The sequence below is a fragment of the Nicotiana sylvestris genome, chromosome 11 (assembly GCF_000393655.2).
Source record: "Nicotiana sylvestris chromosome 11, ASM39365v2, whole genome shotgun sequence".
NCBI lineage: Eukaryota > Viridiplantae > Streptophyta > Magnoliopsida > Solanales > Solanaceae > Nicotiana > Nicotiana sylvestris.
The window spans coordinates 149,142,057-149,167,381 of NC_091067.1; the positions used below are offsets into that span (position 1 = coordinate 149,142,057).

General features: G+C 38.6%; 2 protein-coding genes across 3 annotated transcripts; one reads left to right on the top strand and one right to left on the bottom strand.

Annotated features, from left to right (window-relative positions):
* Positions 1–10,769: 10,769 nt before the first annotated feature.
* Positions 10,770–13,955, bottom strand: LOC138881829 (uncharacterized). The gene is made up of 5 exons (XM_070162111.1): positions 13,610–13,955; positions 12,955–13,159; positions 12,328–12,764; positions 11,885–12,027; positions 10,770–11,213 (listed from the first exon to the last, which is right to left on the bottom strand). The coding sequence occupies exons 1-5, from the start codon at positions 13,953–13,955 to the stop codon at positions 10,770–10,772; spliced, it is 1,575 nt and encodes a 524-aa protein (XP_070018212.1).
* A 2,279-nt stretch (positions 13,956–16,234) lies between these two features.
* On the top strand, positions 16,235–25,062 carry LOC104216793 (zinc finger CCCH domain-containing protein 1-like). Of its 2 annotated transcripts, none has more exons than XM_070163089.1 (6): positions 16,235–16,372; positions 17,207–17,383; positions 18,048–18,838; positions 24,070–24,245; positions 24,349–24,526; positions 24,648–25,062. In XM_070163089.1, exons 3-4 carry the CDS (start codon positions 18,152–18,154, stop codon positions 24,160–24,162), a joined length of 780 nt encoding a protein of 259 aa, XP_070019190.1. In that variant the 5' UTR covers positions 16,235–16,372; positions 17,207–17,383; positions 18,048–18,151; the 3' UTR covers positions 24,163–24,245; positions 24,349–24,526; positions 24,648–25,062. The 2 variants fall into 2 exon arrangements, with proteins under 2 accessions (XP_070019190.1, XP_070019189.1); XM_070163088.1 differs by having other exon boundaries at positions 24,070–24,226.
* The last annotated feature ends 263 nt before the right edge of the window (positions 25,063–25,325 follow it).

Sequence of the window (25,325 nt, forward strand, 5' to 3'; positions counted from 1 at the left end):
ATTTTGTACAGAAATACATAGGAAAAAATTGGGTATCAACATTCACCTGGTTCAAAGAGTTTCATTCAATTTTCTTTACTATTTGCTCTTTAAATGGTTTTACTGCTTTGATATAGAAGTGCTTAGTGCCTTTACGTGATTTCATACCGTCAACCATTATTTATTGTTATTACTTACTGGGTCGGAGTACTCACATTACTCCATGTACCGTGTGTGCAGGTACAGGTGTCCCTGAGGTGTAGAGCGAGTTTTCCTGCCGTTCAGTTTTTCATCGGAGTTATCGAGGTAGCTGCATGGTGTCTGCAGACCCAATTTCTCCCTCTATCTTTTTTTTTACTATTCCGCATTTTAGACATATTTCTGCATTAGGCTGTTGAAACCTTGTATTAGAGGCTCAGACTTGTAACACCAGATCATTGGGCATTTATAGAGATTTCATTATGGCATTCCACATATTTCAATCTTTTATTTCAGACTTCTACTTATATTAAATTGGTATCTATTTCTGAAAATTGGTAATGAATTCTAATACGAAGGGATTCTGCGTGGTAATTGGTCGGGCTTGCCTAGCATCGTGTTGGGCGCCATCACGATTGGGATTGGGGTCGTGATAAGTTGGTATCAGAGCCTAGGTTACATAGGTCTCACAAGTCATGAGCCGGTTTAGTAGAGTCTCGCAGATCGGTACGGAGATGTCTGTATTTATCCTCGAGAGGCTGCAGAACCTTTAGGAAAAACTTCATATTCTTAAAATTCTTGTCGTGCGACTTTGGTTGATCCGAGAACTAAACTTCTGTTATTCTATTCTCTCGCAGATGGCGAGGACTCGTGCTACTGGACGAGGTGGACGACTACCGGTGCCACCCACTGAGGCCACCAGAGGCCGTAGACGCGGTCGTGGCAGAGGCAGGGTAGCGTGGGCAGCACCTATTGATCCACCAGCTGCCCCAGTTCCAGTCCAGGCACCGACAGTGCCTATTGTGATTCCGGGTCTACAGGAGACCTTGGCTCAGATCTTGACAGTTTGCACTGGCCTAGCTCAGGCAGTTTCAGCTACCACAACATCGGCTACTTCACATGCCTGGGGAGGCAACCAGACCCCCACTGCTCGCACACCTGAGCAGGTGGTACAAGGATTGCAAACCCTGGAGGCACCTCCAACTCATCCGGTTGCACCAGCTCAGGAGTTTGTAGTACCAGTTATGCCAGATGATGAGTAGCGCCGTCTTGAGAGGTTTGGCAGGCTTCAGCCTCCGTCATTCAGTGGTGTTGAGGGCGAGAATGCCTAGGGTTTTCTTGACAAGTGTCCGCGGATGCTCCGTACAGTAGGGATACTTGAGACTAGTGGTGTGGCATTTACTACTTTTCAATTTACTGGGGCTGCCTTCACTTGGTGGGAGGCATATGAGAGGCGTAGGCCGGTTAGTGCAGTGCCCCTTACTTGGCAGGAGTTCTCCACTCTCTTCTTGGAGAGGTATGTACCGCAGTCCCGCAGGGAGGAGCTGCGTAGGCAGTTTGAGTGGCTAAAGCAGGGAGATATGACTGTGTCTCAGTATGAGGCAAGGTTTTTTGAGTTGGCTCATCATGCTAGTTGGATGGTTCCGACCGATCGTGAGCGGATCAGGAGATTTGTTGATGGCCTTAATTACCATCTCCGTATCTTGATGACTAGAGAGAGAGTTTGGGTGTTTTATTTGAAGAGGTGGTTGATATTGCTCGGGAGATTGAGACGGCTCGCTAGCAGGATAGAGAGGAGAGGGAGGCCAAGAGGCCTTGAGGTTCTGGGAGTTTCAGTGGTGCTCCGTCTAGGGGCCAGTTCCAGCATGGTAGAGGCTATTCTTTCAGGCCCACTCAGTCGGCTCGTCCAGAGTATCGCGGGGGATCTTCAGGTCGTGGTTATCATGGTTCTCAGTAGGGTCAGCCTTCACTAAGCGCCCTCCCAGCTCAGAGTTCATCTCGTGCTCCATCAGTACAGGATTCTTCCGTAGCAGGTCATTCTACTGGTCCTTCTAGTTCCAGAAGTTCCCTTCAGCCCCTACCTCTAACACCGGGTAGTTGTTATGAGTGAGGAGAGTTTGGGCATATGAGGAGACAGTGTCCTCGACTTCATGATGTTCAATATCAGCAAAGGGGTCAGCCCTTGACTTCCGCTCCAGTTATTTCACCACCCGCCCAACCAGCTAGGGGTGAAGGTCAGGCAGTCAGGGGTCGCCCCAGAGGGAAAGGTCGATCAGGCGGTGGCCAGGCCCGTTTTTATGCTATTTCAGGCCGGACATATGCCATTGCTTTAGATGCTGTCATCACAAGTATTGTCTTAGTCTGCCACAGAGATGCTACTGTATTATTTGATCCCCGTTTCACCTATTCTTATGTGTCCTCATATTTTGCTCATTATTTGGGTACGCCCTAGGAGTTTCTTTCTTTACCTATTCACGCATCTACCCCGGTAGGCGATACTGTTATTGTGGACCATGTGTACCGGTCATGTGTTGTGACTATTGGGGGTCGGTAGACCCGAGTTGATCTATTGCTATTGAGCATAGTGGACTTTGATGTTATTTTGGGCATGGATTGGTTATCTCTGTGTCATGCTATTCTAGACTGTCATACTAAGACAGTTACTTTGGCTATGCCAAGTGTACCGCGGATCGAGTGGCGTGGTGTGACTGATTATGTTCCTAGCAGAGTGATTTCTTTCTTGAAAGCCCAGCGTATGGTTGGGAAGGGTTGTCTGTCATATCTAGCTTTTGTGCGAGATGTTGGAGCTGAAACTCCTAGTATTGATTTTGTCCCAGTTGTGAGGGATTTTCCCGATGTATTTCCTGCAGACCTGTCGGGCATGCCGCCGGATAGGGATATTGATTTTGGTATTGACCTGGTGCCGGGCACTCAGCCCATTTCCATTCTGCCATATCGTATGACACCAGCAGAATTGAAAGAGTTGAAGGAGCAACTTCAGGAACTCCTAGATAAGGGGTTCATTCGGCCTAGTGTGTCACCTTGGGGTGCGCCAGTTTTATTTGTGAAAAAGAAAGATGGCACAATGAGAATGTGCATTGATTACAGGCAATTGAATAAAGTAACAGTGAAAAACAAGTATCCTTTGCCTCGCATTGATAACTTATTTGATCAACTTCAGGGAGCGAGTGTGTTCTCCAAGATTGATCTCTGTTCGGACTATCACCAGTTGAAGATCAGGGATTCAGATATTCCTAAGACTGCTTTCAGGACTAGATATGGTCACTATGAGTTTCTTGTCATGTCTTTTGGGCCGACCAATGCCCCGGCAGTGTTCATGCATTTGATGAAAAGTGTATTTCAGCCTTATTTGGATTCATTCGTTATTGTATTCATTGATGATATTCTGGTGTACTCGCGTAGTCAGGAGGAGCAAGCAGAGCATTTGCGTGTAGTGTTGCAAAGATTAAGGGAGGAGAAGCTTTATGCGAAGCTCTCCAAGTGTGAGTTATGGCTCGGTTCAATGGCATTCTTGGGACATATAGTGTCCAGCGAAGGTATCCAGGTTGATCCAAAGAAGATAGAGGCGGTTCAGAGTTGGCCTAGACCATCCTCAGCCACAAAGATTCGTAGCTTTCTTTGGTTAGCAGGATATTATCGACGGCAAGTTTAGGGATTTTCATCCATTACATCGCCCTTGACCAAGTTGACTCAGAAGGGTGCACCATTTGTATGGTCGGACGAGTGTGAGGAGAGCTTTTAGAAGCTCAAGACAGCTTTGGCCACAGCTCCAGTGTTGGTTTTACCATCAGCTTCAGGTTCATACACCGTATATTGTGATGCTTCGAGAGTTGGGATTGGCTGTGTATTGATGCAGGAGGGTAGAGTGATTGCTTATGCTTCTCGTCAGTTGAAACCCTATGAGAAGAACTACCCTGTTCATGATTTGGAGTTGGCTGCCATAGTTCATGCATTGAAAATTTGGAGGCACTATTTGTATGGCGTATCTTGTGAAGTATTCACGGATCATCACAGTCTTCAGCATTTATTCAAGCAGAAGGATTTTAATTTGAGACAGCGGAGATGGCTAGAGTTGCTTAAGGATTATGATATTACTATTCTGTATCATCCGGGAAAGACCAATGTAGTGGCCGATGCTTTGAGCCGAAAGGCAGTAAATATGGGGAGTTTGGCGTACATTCCAGTTGGGGAGAGACCATTTGCAATTGATGTTCAGGCTTTGGCCAATCGGTTTGTAAGACTAGATATTTCGGAGCCCCGTCGGGTGTTGGCTTGCGTGGTTTCTCGGTCTTCCTTATATGATCGCATCAGAGAGCGCCAGTATGATGATCCGCACTTGCTTGTCCTTAAGGATAAAGTTCAGCATGATGATTCCAGAGATGTGACCATCGGTGATGATGGTGTGTTAAGGATGCAGGGCCGGATTTGTGTGCCCAATGTGGATGGGCTTAGAGAATTGATTCTGGAGGAGGCCCACAACTCGTGGTATTCTATTCATCTGGGTGCCACGAAGATGTATCAAGATTTGAGGCAACACTATTGGTTGAGAAGAATAAAGAAAGATATTGTGAGATTTGTAGCTCGGTGTCTCAATTGTCAGCAGGTGAAATATGAGCATTAGAGACCAGGTGACTTACTTCAACAGATGGTTATTCCCGAGTGGAAGTGGGAGATGATCACTATGGACTTTGTTGTTGGACTTCCACGGGCTTCGAAGAAATTTGATGCTATTTGGGTGATTATGGATCGGCTGACCAAGTCCGCGCACTTCATCCCTGTATGTACTACCTATTCTTTAGAGCGGTTGGCAGGGATTTATATCCGGGAGATTGTTCGATTGCATGGTGTTCCAGTTTCCATCATCTCAGATAGAGGTACTCAATTTACTTCACAGTTTTGGAGAGCCGTTCAGAGAGAGTTGGGTACTCAGGTGGAGTTGAGCACAACGTTTCATCCTTAGACGGACGGACAGTTCGAGCGTACTATTCAGATATTGGAGGACATGTTGTATGCTTGTGTCATCGATTTTGGAGGTTCATGGGATAAGTTTTTGCCGCTTGCAGAGTTTGTCTACAACAACAACTACCAGTCGAGTATTCAGATGGCTCGGTATGAGGCTTTGTATGGGAGGCAGTGTAGATCTCCAGTTGGTTGGTTCGAGCCCGGCGAGGCTAGGCTATTGGGGACAGATTTGGTTCAGGATGCCTTAGAGAAGGTGAAGGTGATTCGGGAAAGGCTTCGTACAACACAGTCGCGCCAGAAGAGTTATGCGGACTAAAAGGTTTGAGATGTATCCTACATGGTTGGTGAGAAGGTCTTGCTGAAGGTTTCACCCATGAAGGGTGTTATGAGATTTGGAAAGAAAGGAAAGTTGAGTCAACGATTCATTGGACCTTTTGAGGTACTTAGGAGGATTGGGGAGGTGGCTTATATGCTTGCTTTGCCACCCAGCTTGTCGAGTGTGCATCCGGTATTTCATGTTTCTATGCTCCAGAAGTATGTTAGGGACCCGTCCTATGTTTTGGATTTCAGCACGGTTCAGTTGGATGATGATTTGACCTTTGATGTGGAGCCAGTGGCTATTTTGGGTCGTAAGGTTCGGAAATTGAGGTCAAAGGATATATCTTCGGTAAAAGTGTAGTGGAGAGGTCGGCCCATGGAGGAAGCTACCTGGGAGACCGAGCGGGAGATGCGGAGCAGATATACTCACCTGTTTGAGGCTTCAGGTATGTTTCTTGACTCGCTCGAGGACGAGCGTTTGTTTAAGTTGGGGAGGATGTGATGACCCGACCCGTTGTCTCATGAGTTACCGCCCTGTTTTCCCCATTTTCTGTTTTTTCATGCTTCGTTATCCGTATCTTGTATGATTGGAAGTGGTTTTGGAGGTCCGGTGTAGAATTTGGCTTGAATTGGCAAAGTTAGTATTTTGGCGATTTCCAGTTGATAGGTGAGATTTTGATCCGGGAGTTGGAATGGAATTCCGAGAGTTGTTGTAGTTTTGTTAGGTGATTTGGGATATATGTGCAAAATTTCAGGTCATTCGGACGTGGTTTGGTTGGGTTTTTGATCAAATGCGTGTTTTGGAAGTTTTAGAAGAACTTAGGCTTGAATTCGATGTAATTTGATGGTTTTGGTGTTAATTGAGGTGTTTTGATGATTGGAACAAGTTTGGATAATGTTTTAGGATGTGTTGGTGCTTTTGGTTGAGGTCCCAGTGGTCTCGGGTGAGTTTCGGGTGGTTAAACGGACTATTTCATCTTTGGAAAAGTTGCAGATTTTTGTTTAGCTTCAGCTGTGCACCAGAAAATTTCTGGTCCGATGAGTCCAGTTTGGAAGCTCATATCTTGAAATATATAAGAAATCAGAAAAAGTTCAAAACATGAAAGTTGTAGCCCTTGCATTCTAGTTTTTAGAAAGTTAAACCATTCATGATTTGGATATTCTATCAGAACGTTATGATGAATCGAATATGGCTGGTAGATCAGTTTTGACAGAATTTTCTGATGCATTTTAAAAGCTCATATCTTGGAATATATAAAGAGTTATATGGTGTACAACCTATCAAATGGAAGATCTTCGAGTTTAGTTTTTAAATATTCAAACCGTTTGTCATTTGAATATTTTTACAAGGAGTTATAGGAGTTTTAACAGAAGGTGTACAACAGGGAAAATGGTAAGAGGATGTACAACCTGCACAACGCAAGGTACACCTCGATGAAGCCTGGGCAGAATGTTTTTAAGTCCTCTTGTCCGCGACTTGGGTCCATTTTTCAGCCATAGTTGATCATTTTGAGAGCTTTTTGAAGGAGATTGAAGAGGGATTCAAGGAGAAACGTTTGGAGGTAAGAATTTCGGACCTAAAACTCATTTATATTGTGAAATCCACCTAGAAAATCATTAAATTCTTGCTAAAAATGGAAGAAATAGGGCTTGAGATTTTGAGATTATGATTGGGGATTTGGAGGACCATTTGGGGTCGGATTTGAGAACTTTTGGTATGTATGAACTCGTGAGCAGATAAGGAACCCGTTGATGTAAAAATTTCTTAATTTCGAGAAGTGGGCTCGGGGCTCGGGTTTTGCCAATTTCGAGAATTTTGATATTTTTCGATTGTTTTCGATTGGGTATTGTTTATTTAGCATAATGTGACATGTTCGTTGTGATTTTGGTCAGATTCGACGCGCGAGAAGGCCAATTTGAGAGGCAAATGCATAACGAGCTAGAGCTTTGGCTAGTTTGAGGTGAGTAATGATTTTAAATGATGTCCTGAGGGTTTGAAACCCCGGATTTTGCACAACATAGTGCTATACTGAGATGAGACACACGCTGTGTGATGAGCGTGGGGTTCATTGCTACTGGGGATTGTGACTTGGTCCATCCCAATTGATATTTTCACTACATTTTGACTGAGACTTATGCATTGTCATCCTGACTTGGGCTAGTTGCCATGTTTGGGGCCTTGTGCCGACCTGTAGAACCCTTATGTGATTTTTGACTGGTTTTCCTCACTTATTTGCTAAAAATCATATCCTCAGTCATGTTTCTAATTGTTTAAAAATGATATGAACCGGGTTATGAAATGTTAACCATAAATGAGAGAAATATGTGGGTTGAGATCCCTACCTTATATTATTGTGCCCGAGAGGCTGTGATTATAATGACTGAGAGGGGTTGAGGAGCCAATAATGAGGATATTATATATGATATTGGACCGGGTTGCACGCCGCAACAAATACTTATATGGACCGGGCTGCGCGCCGCGACAAATATGTAAATATATATATATATATATATATATATATAGATCGGGCTGCACGCCGCAGCAATATAGCGCTTGGGCTGTAGGAGCCCCTCCGGAGTCTGCACATCCCCAGTGAGCGCAATTGACTATTATTATTATGGATCGGGCTATGCGCCACAGCGATATACGGATCGGACTGTACGCCGCAGCGATATATATATATATAGATCGGGCTGTACGCCGCAGCGATATATATATATATATATATATATGTTTCGATTTCGGTTATTGTGAGAAGTATATGAATTGAGTATTGAGGGTAAGAAATAAGTAAATGAACAGAAATGCTCGAGGAGCGAATTTATACTGGATTAATGCCTGTCAAATTACCTGTTTTCACCTAGTTCAAAGAGTTTCATTCAATTTTCTTTACTACTTTCTCTTTAAACGGTTTTACTGCTTTGATATAGAACTGCTTAGTGCCTTTACGTGATTTCATACCGTCAACCATTATTTATTATTATTACTCATTGGGTCGTAGTACTCACATTACTCCTTGCACCGTGTATGCAGGTACAGGTGTCCCTGAGGTGTAGAGCGAGCTTTCCTGCCGTTCAGTTTTTCATCGGAGTTATCGAGGTAGCTACATGACGTCCGCAGACTCGATTTCTCCCTCTATCTTTCTTTACTATTCCGCATTTTAGACATACTTCTGCATTAGGCTGTAGAAACATTGTATTAGAGGCTTAGACTTGTGACACCAGATCGTTGGGCATTTATAGAGATTTCATTATGGCCTTCCACATATTTTAATCTTTTATTTCAGACTTCTACTTATATTAAATTGGTATCTATTTCTGAAAACTGGTAATGAATTCTAATAAGAAGGGATTGTGAGTGGTAATTGGTCGGGCTTGCCTAGCATCGTGTTGGGCGCCATCACGACCGGGATTGGGGTCGGGACATTTTGTGTTCTGTTTTGTAGTATAATTGTAGTTATATTGTAGATATGAAATATATGTGACCATGCCTTTTATTATAAATTGTAGATATAATGTAGACATTTCTTATAAATGTTACTCTTATTATTTATAATGTAATTGTATTTAGATTGGACCTTATGTATCATATTTTATGATGAATTGTATGTAAAAATTGTATATTTGGTAATTTGGACAGAATTGGTATATCTGTATTTCATGATTGTAGTTAATTTGTAGAGCAAGTTGAAGACTTATAATATTAACTGTAGTTTGAATATAGATATTATTGAGACCTCATGGTAGTTGCTGTGTTCTATTTGTTGTTGTGTATAGCAGCTAAAGTGTAGCTATTTGTTAGATTATTTGAATTCTGACTTTGTAGTTTAAAGTGTAGCTGCTTTGTTGATAATTGTAGTTACACTGTAGGTTATAGTAGATTTTATTTTATTTTGCAGCACATTGATGTTATTATGTATTACCTGAGAAAAAGAGGCAAATATGTCCCCAACAACAACAACACTAGGTTTACAACAACCGATTGCTTGTTCAAGTCAAAGATTGAACAAATCTATGAGAAGTTCATAAGTTCTCCACCAGAAAAAAAGTATTCGGTTGTTAAACCCGATGATGATGTTGCAGAATATATTCTTGGGTATACACTTCTTGCTAATGTTGCCTGAAATGAAGTTGACTATGTCATCATGCCCGTGAACATTGTAGAGAATTTCCATTGGTTGTTGGTCGTTTTCGACATAGCGGTATGTGTATGATTCCATGGTGTCTTTACACCATCATAATGCTGTTGAATCATGTGTTGATAAGCTTTCAATCATTATCCCTCTGTATTTGTCTTGCACTGGTTTCTACGAGAAGTGTAAAGACATTGACTTCAAGACCACAAAGGCATACATTGAGAAACCAGTTACAGACCCTCTCAACATACAGTGGATGGTTGCGGAGATTCCACAACAAAAGGAAGGATCACTGTAAAAAAAACTATTCTCTCTTTCTATTTGTTTAATTATTTTTTATAATCATTTGTTAAATAATTAAATTTTTTTGTCTTATGCAGCGATTGTGGTGTATTTGTGGCTGCTTTTGCGGAGTATGTTAGCCTTGGAGATTTGTCAATCCCTTCAGGACCTTTCGGATATCGACCAACACCGTAGACGCTATGGAGCTCTCCTATGAGACTATGCTACAAAGAAGCAAGAAGATGGGTCAATCAGTGAAAGTGAAGTTACAGGCAGGCTAGCAAGGAGGAAGGGTGCTCCTGCTTTGAATGAAAAGACTAGAGTTTAGAGAAAGAAGAAATAAAGTCCTGTTTTCCTAGTTTAGTTGATGTCAATTTGTAGTTGAAGGAGAATACACTACTTTATGAACAAAATTTTTATTTTTTTATTTCAGCATACCTTTTTGTTTTGTTATTTTATCCTTCATTATTAGTTGTTCACTTGAATATAAATTGGTTGTTTGCAGCACTATATCTTCATTATATTAAATATGAGTATTTTGATGTTAGAATACAATTTGTCTACAAATAATATAGACAATATTTATATTTTGGAAACATTCAATGTAGTTATTGTATATAATTTTGTATTTGTATATGTTCATAATTTTTACGAAATACCTTTAAGTTCTAGGTAATATCTGTATATAACTGTCCGTTGAAGTTAAATTACACAACAAACAGAAGAAATAAATACTCCAATCCTAGAAATATATTATTCACAATTTATCTACAAATCATCTACAAATTATTACCAAGACTACAATTTAACTACATCTAACCTATATTTTACCTACAATCTGGAAACACTTTACATTAAAGTTACTTATTTTATATAAGTTGTATTGTAGATAATAAATATTAAAATTTAATTACACTATATCAAAGACAAATTTAGATGTCTGACACAATACATAAAAGCATATTAAACACATATAAACAAATTGTAGTCTACTTCATAATGATCCTTAAAAACTTAAACGATTACACAAAAAATCTGCTAACTTTAACTCACTAACAGTTAGTTTGAATAACTATTCTAACTACATGATATTCATTTCTTCTTGGGCGCATTCTTGTAAGATCTTTTGTTAAGCCCTTCACCTCCACAATTTCCACATGAGACCTTGTATTTCTTTGACTTTATTTCATCATATGTTTTATATCTTTCCTTTTGAGGTCTCCCTGGCTGCCTTTTATCTCCCATCGGTAGATTTACTACCTCATCCAAAATATGTTGTGGCACATTCCATTTGCTTTCATCAGGAAGATGATTTACTGGTATTTCATACGTACGCAGAAGACTCTCCCTTGTGTAATACGAAGAGAAATAGTTTTCATATGTTTCATTCCTGTGCCTTAATGCTGCCAAAGCATGCGCACTTGGAAGTTCTTCAAGTTGGAATTGGCCACAGGTACATTTCTTATTTTCTAGACACACAATGTACCGCTTCACACCATCTAACACAGTATGTATATGATCTGTTGAAGCCCTCACCTACAATTGCAGAACAAACAGAAAAAATATTATCTCAATCATAAAAATAGATTATCTACAACCTATCTACAAATCATCTACAAAGATTCTACACCTTATCTACGACCTACAATTATCTACAATTTGACTATAATTTATCTACAATATGGAAACACTGCATATTAAGTAATTTATTTTTTCTGCACCAAATAAACAGATCTTACCCTAAGCTTCTAAGATAATGTTATGTTATTCTTTAATTCTTTGTTGAATTTGGACCCAAGAAATGTGAAAGTACCCCTCGCCTTCAATAACTTCTCGTTGGTCCAACGTTCTAGTAGTGTCCGCATATACTCTAAAAGGTCAAATATCGACAACTCTCTTGCATCTTTTGTTACAGCGTTCAATGACTCTACAATATTTGATGTCATTGTCCACGTTCTATTCACAGTTGCATGTACTCTTGACCATCTATGATAGCCAATATCATATAGGTAAGATTTCACATGCGGGTCTACCTCTTCAATCTTCGACATCCTTTCATTAAATTCATCCATAGTGTATCACCGTGCTGTAGCAAAGTACAATTCATGTAATTGTAGATGACCCTTCTTGAATTTTGACCTTATATTTGTCCAAATATGTCACATGCAAGAGTAGTGTGTCATGCCCGGATAAATAATTGATGTTGCCTTCAGTATACTCTCATTCCTATCTGAAACAACACACATTGATGGTCTTTCATCATATGCCTGTTTGAATTGCTCAAAGAACCACTTCCAAGATTCGTCATTTTCAGAATCAACCACAGCATATGCCAAGGACAATATTGTACCTACATTATTAATTCATAAAATATTAATTGTCAGCTTTGAAAATGTATATAAAAATATAAATACATAACAACTACAATATATCTTCATAATATAGATAATTTATCTACATTTCATGTAATATCTACAAAATAACTACAACGTATCTACATTTTATAGATTGCCTACAAAATAACTACAAAAGCTTTACACTTTTTACCTGCTGCATCCATGGTGCATAATCCCCTTGTAGGCTAACTTTAAGAATGTCCAATCAACTACTACTACTGGCCTACAATATTTCCAATCACTTATTGATGTACAAAGAGTAACAAATGCATATAAGAAGCATTCATCTGTTGTCTTCTTCAATTTAACAACCGAACCAGGATAAGTCTCCTCAAGAATATAAAAATATTTGGGTAATTTGCTGTAGGAGTCAGCCGGATTCCCTCTCAAAAACTGTAAAGCCTTTTCCTTTGCTCTCCATGATTGCATGTAGCTTAGGTTCACTCCGTGTTCGGATAACATGTCAGTTTGTATGTCCTTTGATGTGTAAACAGTCTTAGGATCACAATACTTTCGAATGACCATGCTACCAACTACAACTGCAATACGTTTGCGCTGTATGAATGTTTCGTCCATTAAGGAGCATGTGTGTTGTCGGTTGAAACTCCTTATCTTGAACATTGCGGAATCATTAATTGACGTTGCCTTGAAGTGCCATTTACAGTTTTCACCAACGCATACAAGCCAGTAGCTACAAAAACATACAATATTTAATACAGATTATAAATGTAGATGCAACAAAAGGACTGTTTTAACATAAAGTAACATAAAACTACAATTTAACTACAATGTAACTACAATTTATCTACAATGTTTAAAAAACATATATCTTCAGTAAAACACTGCTTGTAACGATATTTTCACCACAAATATCTCTATACCTTCTATGACTAGATCTTTTAACTCTGAACTGGAACTTGTGCATCACAGAAAAGTGCTTCATTGCAGCAACTACGGTTTGCTTGTCCTGATACACTTGTCCTTCTTCAATAACAGTTTGCGTAGATTCTGTTATTATTTCACTTTGATAATCCTCTATAGCTGGAGAGGATGGCATATCAAGTAACTTTAGGGATCCAGACGAACCTGCATCAAAATAAAGATAAACAGTATCATTATAATTTTGTAGAATCTTTGTAGATAATTTGTAGATATAGTCAAAATTTTGTAGTCATCCATTTTAGGATGTCAGACATTGTAGTTAAATTGTACTATAACTATTGCAATTTGTAGGAATTTGTGAAAACAATACTGCTTCGTGCATAATTAAACTGATTTGTATTTTATTTGACTAGATTTTGTTCTAAACATAGATTGTAGTTTTATTTGAAGACAATATTTTGAAATCAACAATTTCTAATCATATATTGTAGTTTATTTTGTCGTATAAATGTAGTAACTTTGTAGATAATTTTTAAAACAACATTGCTTTATTCTTTCATTAAACTGATTTGCAGTTTAATTGTAGGTAAATGTAGTAATTTTGTAGATAATACCGTAAAATCATAATTCTATGAAATTTCGAACTATACAAACATGCACTTGTGTTATCGTTGGTGATTGCTAATTCCATATTGAAATCTCGTACACTTATACATAACGGATATGAACCTAAATTTTTATTCTCCTTTTTGGTCTCCATATACACACGAACCCCCATATCATTCCTAATCTCCATTAGGGGACAATTGTCGTTCACCATGTATTTGATTTCTACAATTTTTTCTGAAGTATCAATAAATAGTTGTTCTGCAATTGTAGAAATCAGAATACTGTAGCTTGCATTCTCATCTACCACAATGACATCAACTTCAAAATCTCTAAATCTGCCATAGTTATCCCAATTCCCATTCAGTTGTAGCATGATTGCAATTTTGGACATGATTGCGTATTGTTGCTGATGTATTATTCTAAATTTTTTCATTTTTTTGGATTTCTAGATTGAGAAAAAAAAAGATGAAGAACAGATATACGATCGCCAATTTGATTTATGAAAACGACGAAGAATAGAATATTCTACAATTTGAATTCAGTTTGTTGAATCTCGAAGATATGTTCTGCAATTGTTGCGAAATCTTCTTTCCGTTTCAAAACTTGAATTTAATGTAGAATCAATCAATCCCAATATTCTTTGCTGATTTTTCGCGCGTTATTAGGGGAAGATTCTATCCTATTAATTCCTAATAAACGAATGATACAAAAATTGTAGGAAAAATGTGGACTAGGCGGGTAATTTAGATACTATGCACATATTTGGTAATAAAGTTTCATATATGGTATAGAAAGGAAAAAATCTCTTATAATTTTTTTACTATTAGGATATCGATTCGGGCTTCGGTTTGCCAATTTTGCTAAGGGTTAACCGATAACCAAATAAAAATTAATAAAATTACGACTTTATCCTTAAGTATATATATATATATATATATATATATATATATATATATATGTGTGTGTGTGCGCGCGCGCGCACGCTAGGGCTTTAGTTCATTCTCTCCTATTCTTTCTCAACCGCTCTCTTCAGTTGCTTCATCTTCATTCTTCATAGACATTACTAGTTTCTCCTGGTGTAAGTATTTTATCTTATACTTTAGGCTTTTAATTTCTATAACAAAATTTATTTTCATATAGGGATTACTCTATGGTTTCTTTTTGCAGGTTAGGCATTTGACAAACAACATCCAGTTTATTTTGGTCGACTATTTGAGGGCTTCAACGCTTGTGGAAGTGCATGTATTGTGTGAAATAAAAATTCTAAATCAACTATTATTGTTATCATATCGGAGGAGGCGGCTAATGCCTTGGAAATTTTTGTGGGAATTGTTGCAGTTTGATAAGTATTTATCCACTGATGTTTTGGTGAAGCCTATAAGGATTGTGTAGTTGTTGTCTTGTTATCTTGAATTTGAACTGTTAGTACTATATGTTTGGACTTGTTAATTTTAAGATGAAATTGCTACTACTTTGTATTATTATTAATGTATTTGGACAACTGTTGTTGAAGAATTAATACTATTCCAGTTTGGGCCACTGGACAGAATGCAGAAATGGGTAGTATACTATATGTGAATTCTTCTCTTTTTTTCTTAACTCCAATGAATTGTCTTCTCTTTTTTGCTTAACTATATATTGAGTTATCTTATCGGGTAAACCGATATCTTATCGGTTCGGTTATCGGTTTATCAAATTTGTAAACCGATAACCGATACACTAAACTGATAATATTCATAACCGAACCGAACCGAACCGACCGATGCCCATTCTTAGTGCGCTCTTTTTTTGTTGTTGTGGGGGAGGGGGAGGTAGGATAGAGTTTAGGATGTACTCTCTTTTTTTGGTTTTCGCGGCCGCGTAAGACCTCATTAGGGAGAAAGCGCTCTCTACCAACTATTTTTCCATACTCAGAACTCGAATCCGAAATCTCTAAACTCTAGTTAAGGGCATCCTTTTACGTTGCACCACATCCTTTGGCATTGTTTAGGATGTACTTTGGTAAACTAGAGATCACAATCAAATTGGTTGAATTGTTGAATTGAGGATTAACTTTAGTTTTTATAGTTATCTTTTACTATATTGTAAACTAAAATTTGAGGAAATAATTATCTTACTCCTTAAATGATAGCCAAGCTTATTTTTCTTCTACAAATATGGTATTAGTAGCAGTTTTTACTATATGTGAGAATAATGTCACATAAATTCGAGTCACTAAAAATAACTAGTCCATAATTATTATCGATGGATTTAATAACTCATAAAACTTTGACATGTAACATGCTATAACATGTAGTTTAGTTGATTTTTTGTAATATTATGCGATTCATAAATAATCTAACATCAGTTTATGAAATTATTTTTAGGTAAGTGTTTAAAAGTTACAACTCAATTTTAAAAAGAGAAAAATAATTTTTAGTTGTTTCTAAAATAATAGTTGATATAATATATATTTTATATATGTATATTATATATCTAAAATATAATATAATTAGTTTCAATGGACCATTTATGCATTTTGCCTATTTTAAAATCCCTCATTTTTTCATAATTTGTGTCCTAATTGGTTTAGGAAAAAAGGGCGCCTTTGTTTCCAAAGGCGTTAATATTTTATTAAGGCTATATATATAGATGGAAAACAAACAAATAACCAGCTACTCTCTCTCTCGATCGATCAATCTCCCGCCTCACTCTTCCCCTGAACTGTGAAACCCTCCGAGCTAGGGCTTCAATTTCATTCCTCCATAGAAATCCATCACTTAAGCTCGAACTCTTTTGCTTTTTGGTCTCACCAATTCAATCGATAGGGTATGTGCAACTTGCTATTTTGATAGATAATGCTGAATTATTAATATGAGTTATTTATATTCTTATTTTTATGTTGTATATTACTGATCAATACCTCGATTACCAACTTGTAAGGGTTTTTGATATAGATGCTCTATATATTCTGCTCTATTTGGTGTATTTGTTGATAATATAAGTTTTATTTTTTTGAAACATTTTATGTTTGTTAGCTAACTTGTAAGTTCGATTTTTCGGGTTTTAACTACTGAATGTGAGCAAATATTAAAGGCAAAGACGTCAATTGGCTTCGGTGTATGTGGAAAGCCTATTATTTGCTAATATGCATTTCGCTATTCACCTTCTAAGGTGTGTAACAGTGTTTGGATTTGCTTTACATGGTATGGTAGCAATGGTTATCAGGACAGTGAGAAAGAGGCGATTCCGGGGAGTAATATTAATACGTTTTTCAGTGTGGAAAAGATTTTGCATATATATGCAATGGTATTTTATATTTTTTGGGCTCTTTTTTTAGAATATAAAAAAGTGTATCTGGATTTGCAAATAGTAGGCAATGTGCACTAGGTTCCACTTTGCTGAGTAACATTCTATTTGGCATGGATTGTTCACTCCTTGTTAACTTCTAACTCTTATCTGTATCACGATGCTACTTTGATGCTAATCAAGTTGATCAATTCATAATTAGTTAGTTAAAGCTGATTTACATTCATTATTGAGTTCTGAAGAAATATTCTTTCTACAGATGCAGGCCAAATTTTATCTGCGTGCTTATTTGCATGTTGCATTTTATCAGTTTTTCAGAGTGATAATCTTTATTTTAATTTTGTGGCAAAGCAGGTCTGAAGGAGCAGGTCCAGCAGCAGCTGACTCAAAAGCCCAACATGATGAGAGATATTACGGATGTGCCTCTTGTTCAGAAGTTAACTAATACTCCTGCTACTTGTTCTGAGACAACCTCTGATCCTCCCGCTCCCAATGCTAATCCACTTCCGAATCCCTTGGCATCAGCTGACCGTAAGCTTCTACCCATTTTATGTTTTCTAACTGTCTTAACAGTAATGCAACTTTTGTTTCGCTGGTTTTGTCTAGTAAAAATGTAAAATATTTCAAAGTTAGCATAATCTTCTCAGAATTTATTAAAAACAATTTTATCTTTATGTCTTAATATTGGAAAATCTAAATACATAGTATTATCAAATGCCGTTGGCTAATCAGAAGCTAACGTCTTATTTATGCAGTGCACTTTCTCATAATGTTATGATTGAAACTTTATTATCTTGCTTTATTTGTGTTGCTATTTCTTGTTACTCTATCGTAAGTGATCGTCTTGTAATTCTAATTGGACATGACCATGTAACTAATGTTCCATTAGGTACTGCTGTCGTTTGTATTCCTGGTTCCTTTTGTTATCTTGCTTTATTTTTATTGCTATTTCTTGTTATCATAAATGATCGTCTTGTAATTGTCATTGGACATGACCGTGTAACTAATGTTCCATTAGGTACTGCTGTCGTTAGTATTCCTGGTTTCGCATGGACGCGTGTGTGTGTGTGTATTCTATGCTAGCAAATATTAATCCTAAGTTTCTTTTCTGTTCTATTTTGTTTCTGCCTTTTCTTGTCAATTTACTGGTGCATTTTGCTTTTGCTTAATATGTTTTCTTTCCTGCTATTTTCAGTATGCAATTCTTTCAAAAAACAATCCAAGGCCAAAAATATCAGAAAGCTTACGCTTGAAGAGGAGGAGAATGAAGATGCATAAGGTGAAAGTTCAGTCATATATATGAAGAAAAAGCCAGCAATTGCAGGTTTTTCTACTGGACCTCCAAAGTGTAACAAGGCCCCGCTTTTTTATTTTGAGTCCCCAAAGGAAATTACAGTTCAAAATGACAGTAGAGCAACAGCATCTTTAGAAACTGAGACTGAGTTCTCTAAAGATGCTCGGGCCATTCGAGAGAGGGTTCTGAAGCTGGGAGAGGAGGCTTTAAAAGGAAAATCTAAGAGCAGTGCTGATGATAAACTCTACAAAGGGATGAATCAATACACTGATTACAAAGCTGGTTTAAGAAGAGAACATACAATTTCCAGTGAGAAAGCTTGTGGCGCACACGGTCCTCTTAGGGCTTCTGCCCACATCAGAGTTTCAACGAGGTTTGACTATCATCCAGATATATGTAAAGATTATAAAGAGACGGGATATTGTGGATACGGGGATGCTTGCAAATTTCTGCATGACTGGGGAGATTATAAAGCTGGGTGGCAGCTTGAAAAAGAGTGGGAGGAAGCTGCAAAAGAGAGGAAAAGAAAATTGGCTATGGGGATGCTCAATGAGGATGACGAGGATGCAGAGAAGAGCGATGAAGATGATGACGACTCCTTACCATTTGCTTGTTTTATCTGCAGACAGCCTTTCGTTGATCCCATCGTGACCAAATGCAAGCATTACTTCTGTGCACATTGTGCATTAAAGGTAATTTTATTGACCTTCTTCTCTTGTTTGCTAGTCATGTCATAGAATCATTGAATGACAAAACTTTTATGTTCGTTTTCTATTTCTCTTGTTTTAAACCTTTTCCTCTTGTTTGAAGTGATAATAAAATTTATTCCCTCCCCAGTCCCCCCAACCCCGACCACCCAGAAAAGAATGCCAACGGGTTGAAAGAGTGAGATGGTTGTAATGGACTTCTTGGTGCCTATTGCCCTTGATATGCCCTTCTCCATTTTTCTTATGCAATGCAACTAGGGACACAAGAAATTTTGTATATCTGATGTGGAGGAGATATTGACACTAGGATACAAAAGTACCAACTATTTAGGCCGGAGTTACTTCTGAAGCCAGTGGAATTTACCTTTTTCCTTAAGTAAAAGCTGCACCTTGTTTTAGTTGGGCTTCTGGCAAACAATATAGACTACTGAAATCAATCTGAGCTACTGTTGAAACAGAAGAAGCTGTTGTCCAAGAAGAAGAAGAAGAAGCATCGCAGCAGATGCTGCGGATGAAGCTCTGTTCTCCCAGAAGAAGAAGAAGCATCGAAGCAGATGCTGATGTTGAAACAAAAGAAGCATCCACACAGACTCCTGCAATCTAACCTTGACCGTTAGATTAAAAGAGTCTCTGACTCATCTGGGCCCTTCATTTGTTAAGTGCCAAGCACATGAGTGAGCACATGCTCACATTTGTATTAGTGCAAATACACTAAAGTGAGTATGGGATCACATAGTAAACAATATACCTTGTCTAGGAATATTATACATACACTTTATATATGTATAGGAGGTAGATGTATATACAAGCCATGGTAGTGAATGTAGAGAGACAGTGAAAATTAATCTACATCAGCTCTTTTTTCATTCTTTCATGGTATCAGAGCTCAAGGGAAGTTTAATCAAAGATTTCCACTACCATGGCTTGTATATACATCAAAAAGAGCTGATGTAGATTAATTTTCACTGTCTCTTTACATTCACTACCATGGCTTGTATATACATCTACCTCCTATACATATATAAAGTGTATGTATAATATTCCTAGACAAGGTATATTGTTTACTATGTGATCCCATACTCACTTTAGTGTATTTGCACTAATACAAATGTGAGCATGTGCTCACTCATGTGCTTGGCACTTAACAAATGAAGGGCCCAGATGAGTCAGAGACTCTTTTAATCTAACGGTCAAGGTTAGATTGCAGGAGTCTGTGTGGATGCTTCTTTTGTTTCAACATCAGCATCTGCTTCGATGCTTCTTCTTCTTCTGGGAGAACAGAGCTTCATCCGCAGCATCTGCTGCGATGCTTCTTCTTCTTCTTCTTGGACAACAACTTCTTCTGTTTCAACATCCCCCCTCAAGGTGGAGGGGAGAGAATGGACCCCCAGCTTGGATAAAATGCTCCGATGAGAACCCCCAGATAAGGGTTTGGTAAATAGATCGGCGAGCTGAGATTCGGACGGAACAAAAGAGAGAGATATCAAACCGGACAGAAATTGTTGACGAACGAAGTGACAATCCAACTCCACATGTTTGGTTCGTTCATGAAAAACTGGGTTACGAGCTATGTGGATGGCGGCTTGGCTATCCGAGTGAACAGGCACTGGCAAAGTGGGTGAAGCTGATAGATCTGCAAGCAATTGGACTAACCAAGTGATTTCTGCGGTCACCCTTTGCATAGATCTGTATTCCGCCTCTGCGGAGGACATAGAGACGGAGATTTGTTTCTTCGATTTCCAAGAGATTGGAGCTCCACCAAGGGTGATGAAGAAGCCACTAACAGATCGGCGAGAATCTCGACAAGCCGCCCAGTCTGCATCACAAAAGGCGAGTAGATCAAAAGATGGATGTGCATTAAGAAAAATCCCTTGAGAAGGGTCGGTGCGCAAATAGCGAAGAACACGCAAAGCTGCAGAATAGTGGGACATGCAAGGACGTTGCATATACTGGCTCAAACAAAGGACAGCGAAAGAGAGGTCCGGCCTAGTATTTGTTAAGTAGTTGAGCTTTCCAACAAGATGGCGATAGATGGTAGGATCAGGCATAGGCTCTCCCATATCAGCTTGCAATTTAGAGTAAGGGTCGAGAGGTGAAGATACAGCAGGACCTGTGCAGTCAAATTCAGCCAAAAGTTCCAAGGTAAATTGCCTTTGCCCTACTATAAAACCATGCTTTTCTCTGAGAATTTCCATACCCAAGAAATGATGAATGTGCCCAAGATGTTTTACTTTGAATTCTGAGTGTAGAAAATCTGCAAGTTGTGCGATTTCTGTGGTGTCATTACCTGTGAGGAGTATATCGTCCACATATACAATTAATATGGAAATTAAATCACCTGATCGCTTAAAGAACAGTGAATAGTCATTTAAAGAGCTGGAGTAACCTTTGTAATTCAGAGCCCCAGCTAACCTAGCATACCATTGCCTCGACGCTTGCTTTAAACCATAGAGTGATTTCCTTAGTCGACAAACAAGATTAGGTTGAGAAGGAGTCAAGCCTGCTGGGAATTTCATATAGACCTCTTCTTGCAACTCCCCATGCAAGAAAGCATTATTAACATCGAGTTGTGACACATTCCACCCCTTCTTGATAGCCACAGCCAAAAGACACCTGATAGTAGTCATCTTTACCACAGGTGAAAAGGTTTCTGAATAATCTATCCCTTCCTTCTGAATGTCCCCCCTCACCACCAACTTAGCCTTTAGCCTTTCAATTGTACCATCTGAGTTATGCTTAACCTTGTACACCCATTTACAAGGTAAAGCTTTCTTCCCTGGTGGTAAGGATACAACATCCCAAGTGTTATTTATCTCAAGTGCTGAAATTTCAGCATCCATAGCCCTTTTCCAACCTGGATGGGTAGAGGCTTGTAAATAACTGCTAGGTTCTGATGTGGTAGAAATAGATTTAAGGAGATGCTGGTTGTCTATAGAAAGAGCATGGAAGGAAAAGACATTTGGCTTGAGAGGTTTGGATAGACAAGAACAAAGGTCGGATAGATAGATGCTATTGCAAATATAATCATTTAAGTAGGCTGGTTTCTGAGTTACCCTGTCAGACTTTCTGACTGATGGAGGTGGAATTGGAATAGGTGTGCTGATTGATGAAGGAGAAAATGTTCTGGACAGAATGGGTGAGTGAGAAGAACATGGAGTAGAAGCAGAATCTGAAGGGGTCAGGTTGATGTTGGTTGAAGTAGAGGGACCAGGACATGTAGCAGAACTGCTAGGTGAGGAGTGGGTAGAGGAGTGGTTAGATGTCCCAGAAGAGTATTCTGTTGAGTTTTGGGGTAAGGTATCTGGTGGGATTGTGTCTTGAGGAAAGAAAGGGAAATCAGATGTGAGAGGTGAGTGTGAAAAAGGGAATTGATCTTCATGAAACCTAACATCTCTAGATACAAACACCTTCTCAGTGACAAGGTCCAGAACCTTGTAACCTTTCTGATGTTGTGCATATCCCAGGAACACACAACCTTTTGCCCTAGGCTCAAACTTCCCTCTGTTGTTAGACAAAGTTGAGACATAGCACAAACAACCAAAGCTCTTGAGAGATTCATAGCTAGGTTGTGTACCAAGCAATACCTCATAGGGTGTTAATCCATTTAGAACCTTAGAGGGGATTCTATTGATCAGATATGTAGCTGTCAACACACATTCTCCCCAGTATTGGAGAGGCACCTTAGAGTGAAATAAAAGTGCCCTTGCTACTTCCAAAAGATGTCTATGCTTCCTCTCAACTACTCCATTCTGTTGAGGGGTAGAAACACAAGAGGTTTCATGTATAATCCCTTCTGATTCAAGAAAACTTGCTTCTAGTGAACCTTTTCCTAGTTCCATGGCATTATCAGACCTGATCTTCTTAATTTTCAAGTTAAATTGTCTCTCTGTCATGCACATAAATGATTTCAAGACTGAAAAAGCATTCCCCTTAGAACTTAAGAGAAAAGTCCAAGTGGCCCTACTATAGTCATCCACAATAGTCAAGAAATACCTATAACCATTATAAGTCACAGTCTTGAATGGCCCCCATGTGTCAATATGAATCAAATCAAAAATAGCAGAACTCTTAATATGACTCAAGGGGAAAGGCAGTCTGGTTTGCCTAGCTTGAGGGCAGATGTGACACACACAATCAAACTTAGAGGGAAATTTAATAAAATGCAGATTTCTCATTACTGAAAAGGGCAAATGCCCTAGCCTAACATGCCATTGCCTTACAGTAGCAGTAGCAATAGCAGGTAAAGGTACTGAAAAGGAAACAGGGGTAGAAATGACACTGGAATTTCTTCCTTTTGGAATGGAAACTACATTTTTTCTAAGAAGAGAGACAAACTCTTTACTAGCTGGCTGAAAAAGGTACAATCCATCTCTAACTTCACCAAAAGCTTGTCTCTTCCCCACTAAAGGGACCTGCAACATACACCCATTAGAAGTTAGATTCAAAGAACAACTGAATTGAAGACATAACTTATGAACAGATAATAAGTTATACTTGAAAGAAGGTACATGAAGCACTCTATGAAGAACCATATCAGGCTGAATAGACACACTTCCTATATGTGTAACACATAACTGGAATGAATTAGGTAAGCTAATGTGCAAAGGTGCAGGAAGAGGAGTAAGAGATAGGAAAGAGCTAGCATCAAAACACATATGTTCAGAGGCCCCTGAGTCAATTATCCATGTTTTAGTGTTGAAAACAGCAAGACAAGTTCCTGTGTGTTGGAGTATGGTACCAGCTACAGCATTAGCATTGATTTCTGATGTTGTTGCTGCTGCACTTTCAATCTGGACTTGCTTGATTATGTTTACTAATTCTGACACTTGCTCCTTACTGAAAAACTGGTTCTGACTGCTGATGTTTCCTTCACTACTTGTTTCCTGTGTTGTCACCACTGCATTTCCCTTTATAGTAGGCTGATTTGTTGATTTTGTGAATTGAAAATCATCTGGGAATCCTATTAGTCTGTAGCAATCTTCCCTTACATGCCCTGTTCTCATACAATGACCACAACTCACATTAGGATTGTATTTCGTCTTCCTTTTGAACTTTTGTTGCATGTTCTGAAAGTTCCCCTGTTTCTGAGGAGTTCCCCATGATTTCTGAATATTGTTTCTTTGATTAAACTTCCCTTGAGCTCCTACCATAAAAGATGCACCATCTGTTGGATATTGTGGGCTAACAAACATTTCCCTCTGACTTTCATCTTGCAGGAGGATGGAATAGGCATGATCCATACTTGGAAGAGGGCTTATCATGAAAATATTGCCTCTTGCAGGTGCATACACATCATTCAGTCCCATTAGAAATTGGATGACTCTCTGATCCTCCAGGAACTTGGCTACTTTCTTCTTCCCTTCACACACACAGGTACAAGTGCACCTTAAATGTGAGTTCAGGGAATCTAACTCATCCCATAATTTTTTCAGAGTTGTGAAGTATGCTGCAATATTGCTATTTCCCTGAACTGTCTTAGCAACTTCCTTTTGTAGGTGATAGAGTTTGGCTCCATTGGATTGTCCAAACCTATGCTCAAGACTACTCCAAAGTTCTTTTGCAGATTTGGAATAGATTACACTGTCTCCTATCTCTTTAGTTAGAGAATTTAAAAGCCATGAGGTTACCATGTCATTGCACCTACTCCATTGTGCATGATCCTTTGAATCCAAGGCAGGTTCATCACAAATCCCATTGATGAGTCACCTTGCACACACAACTGTTGATTATTTCCCTTCTATTTTATATCATGTTTGAATTGCATGTTATCATCTTTTGTTGTTGTGGTTAACAGCACCATGCGAAGAACAAGAAGTGTTTTGTATGCAACCAGCCAACCCTCGGGATATTCAATACAGCACTTGAAATACGCAAGAGGATGGCGACCCAAGGAAAATGATAGATCTTCTGCTTAGGATAAAATTCAGAGTTTCAAGCACTTCTTGTGGCACTCTGCAACAGCGTGCAGCTTTGCTGTTCTTGATCTGCAACGGTCATTGTCTATTTTGACTTGCGACGTCAATATGCAAAAAAATCCCTGTCAACCCAATAGGCTTCTTGATTCCATAAAAATTTCTAGGAGCTGATAGATTTACTTTAGTTAGCAAATTGTTAACTATTTTGACGTGGTTGTGATATTAGTTTCCAGATTTGGCGTATGATTAGAAAGGATAAATGGTGCCGAACTATATATAATCAATTTTATGTAACTGTCAATAAGTTTTGATTTGTATATATATTGCAATGTAATATTCTTCATCAGTGTTTTAAAAGGTGGCGTGAGGCGCAACGTTCTACTCAGTACAGGGCGGGCCATAAGCCCCATGGAACTTTAAATTCGTAATTTATAAATTAATAAAATAGCTTAATAACACAAAAACTATAGAAAGCACATTAAAATTTTTAAAAAATTAAAAAGGATTGAAGAAACTCATAGAAAATATAATATTCAACATGTTATTACAAGTATAAA

Bases quoted from the DNA above. Each gene is read 5' to 3' on its own strand.
- LOC138881829 (XM_070162111.1), bottom strand. From the start codon at position 13,955: ATGTCCAAAATTGCAATCATGCTACAACTGAATGGGAATTGGGATAAC. The intron at 12,765-12,954 runs GTATAGAGATAT...ATGTTTTTGTAG, and splicing joins AAAAGATCTAGTCATAGAAG to CTACTGGCTTGTATGCGTTG. The intron at 11,214-11,884 runs GCAACATCAATT...CTGCAATTGTAG, and splicing joins GGAATGAGAGTATACTGAAG to GTGAGGGCTTCAACAGATCA.
- LOC104216793 (XM_070163089.1), top strand. From the start codon at position 18,152: ATGAAGAAAAAGCCAGCAATTGCAGGTTTTTCTACTGGACCTCCAAAG. The intron at 18,839-24,069 runs GTAATTTTATTG...TTCATCTTGCAG, and splicing joins GTGCACATTGTGCATTAAAG to GAGGATGGAATAGGCATGAT.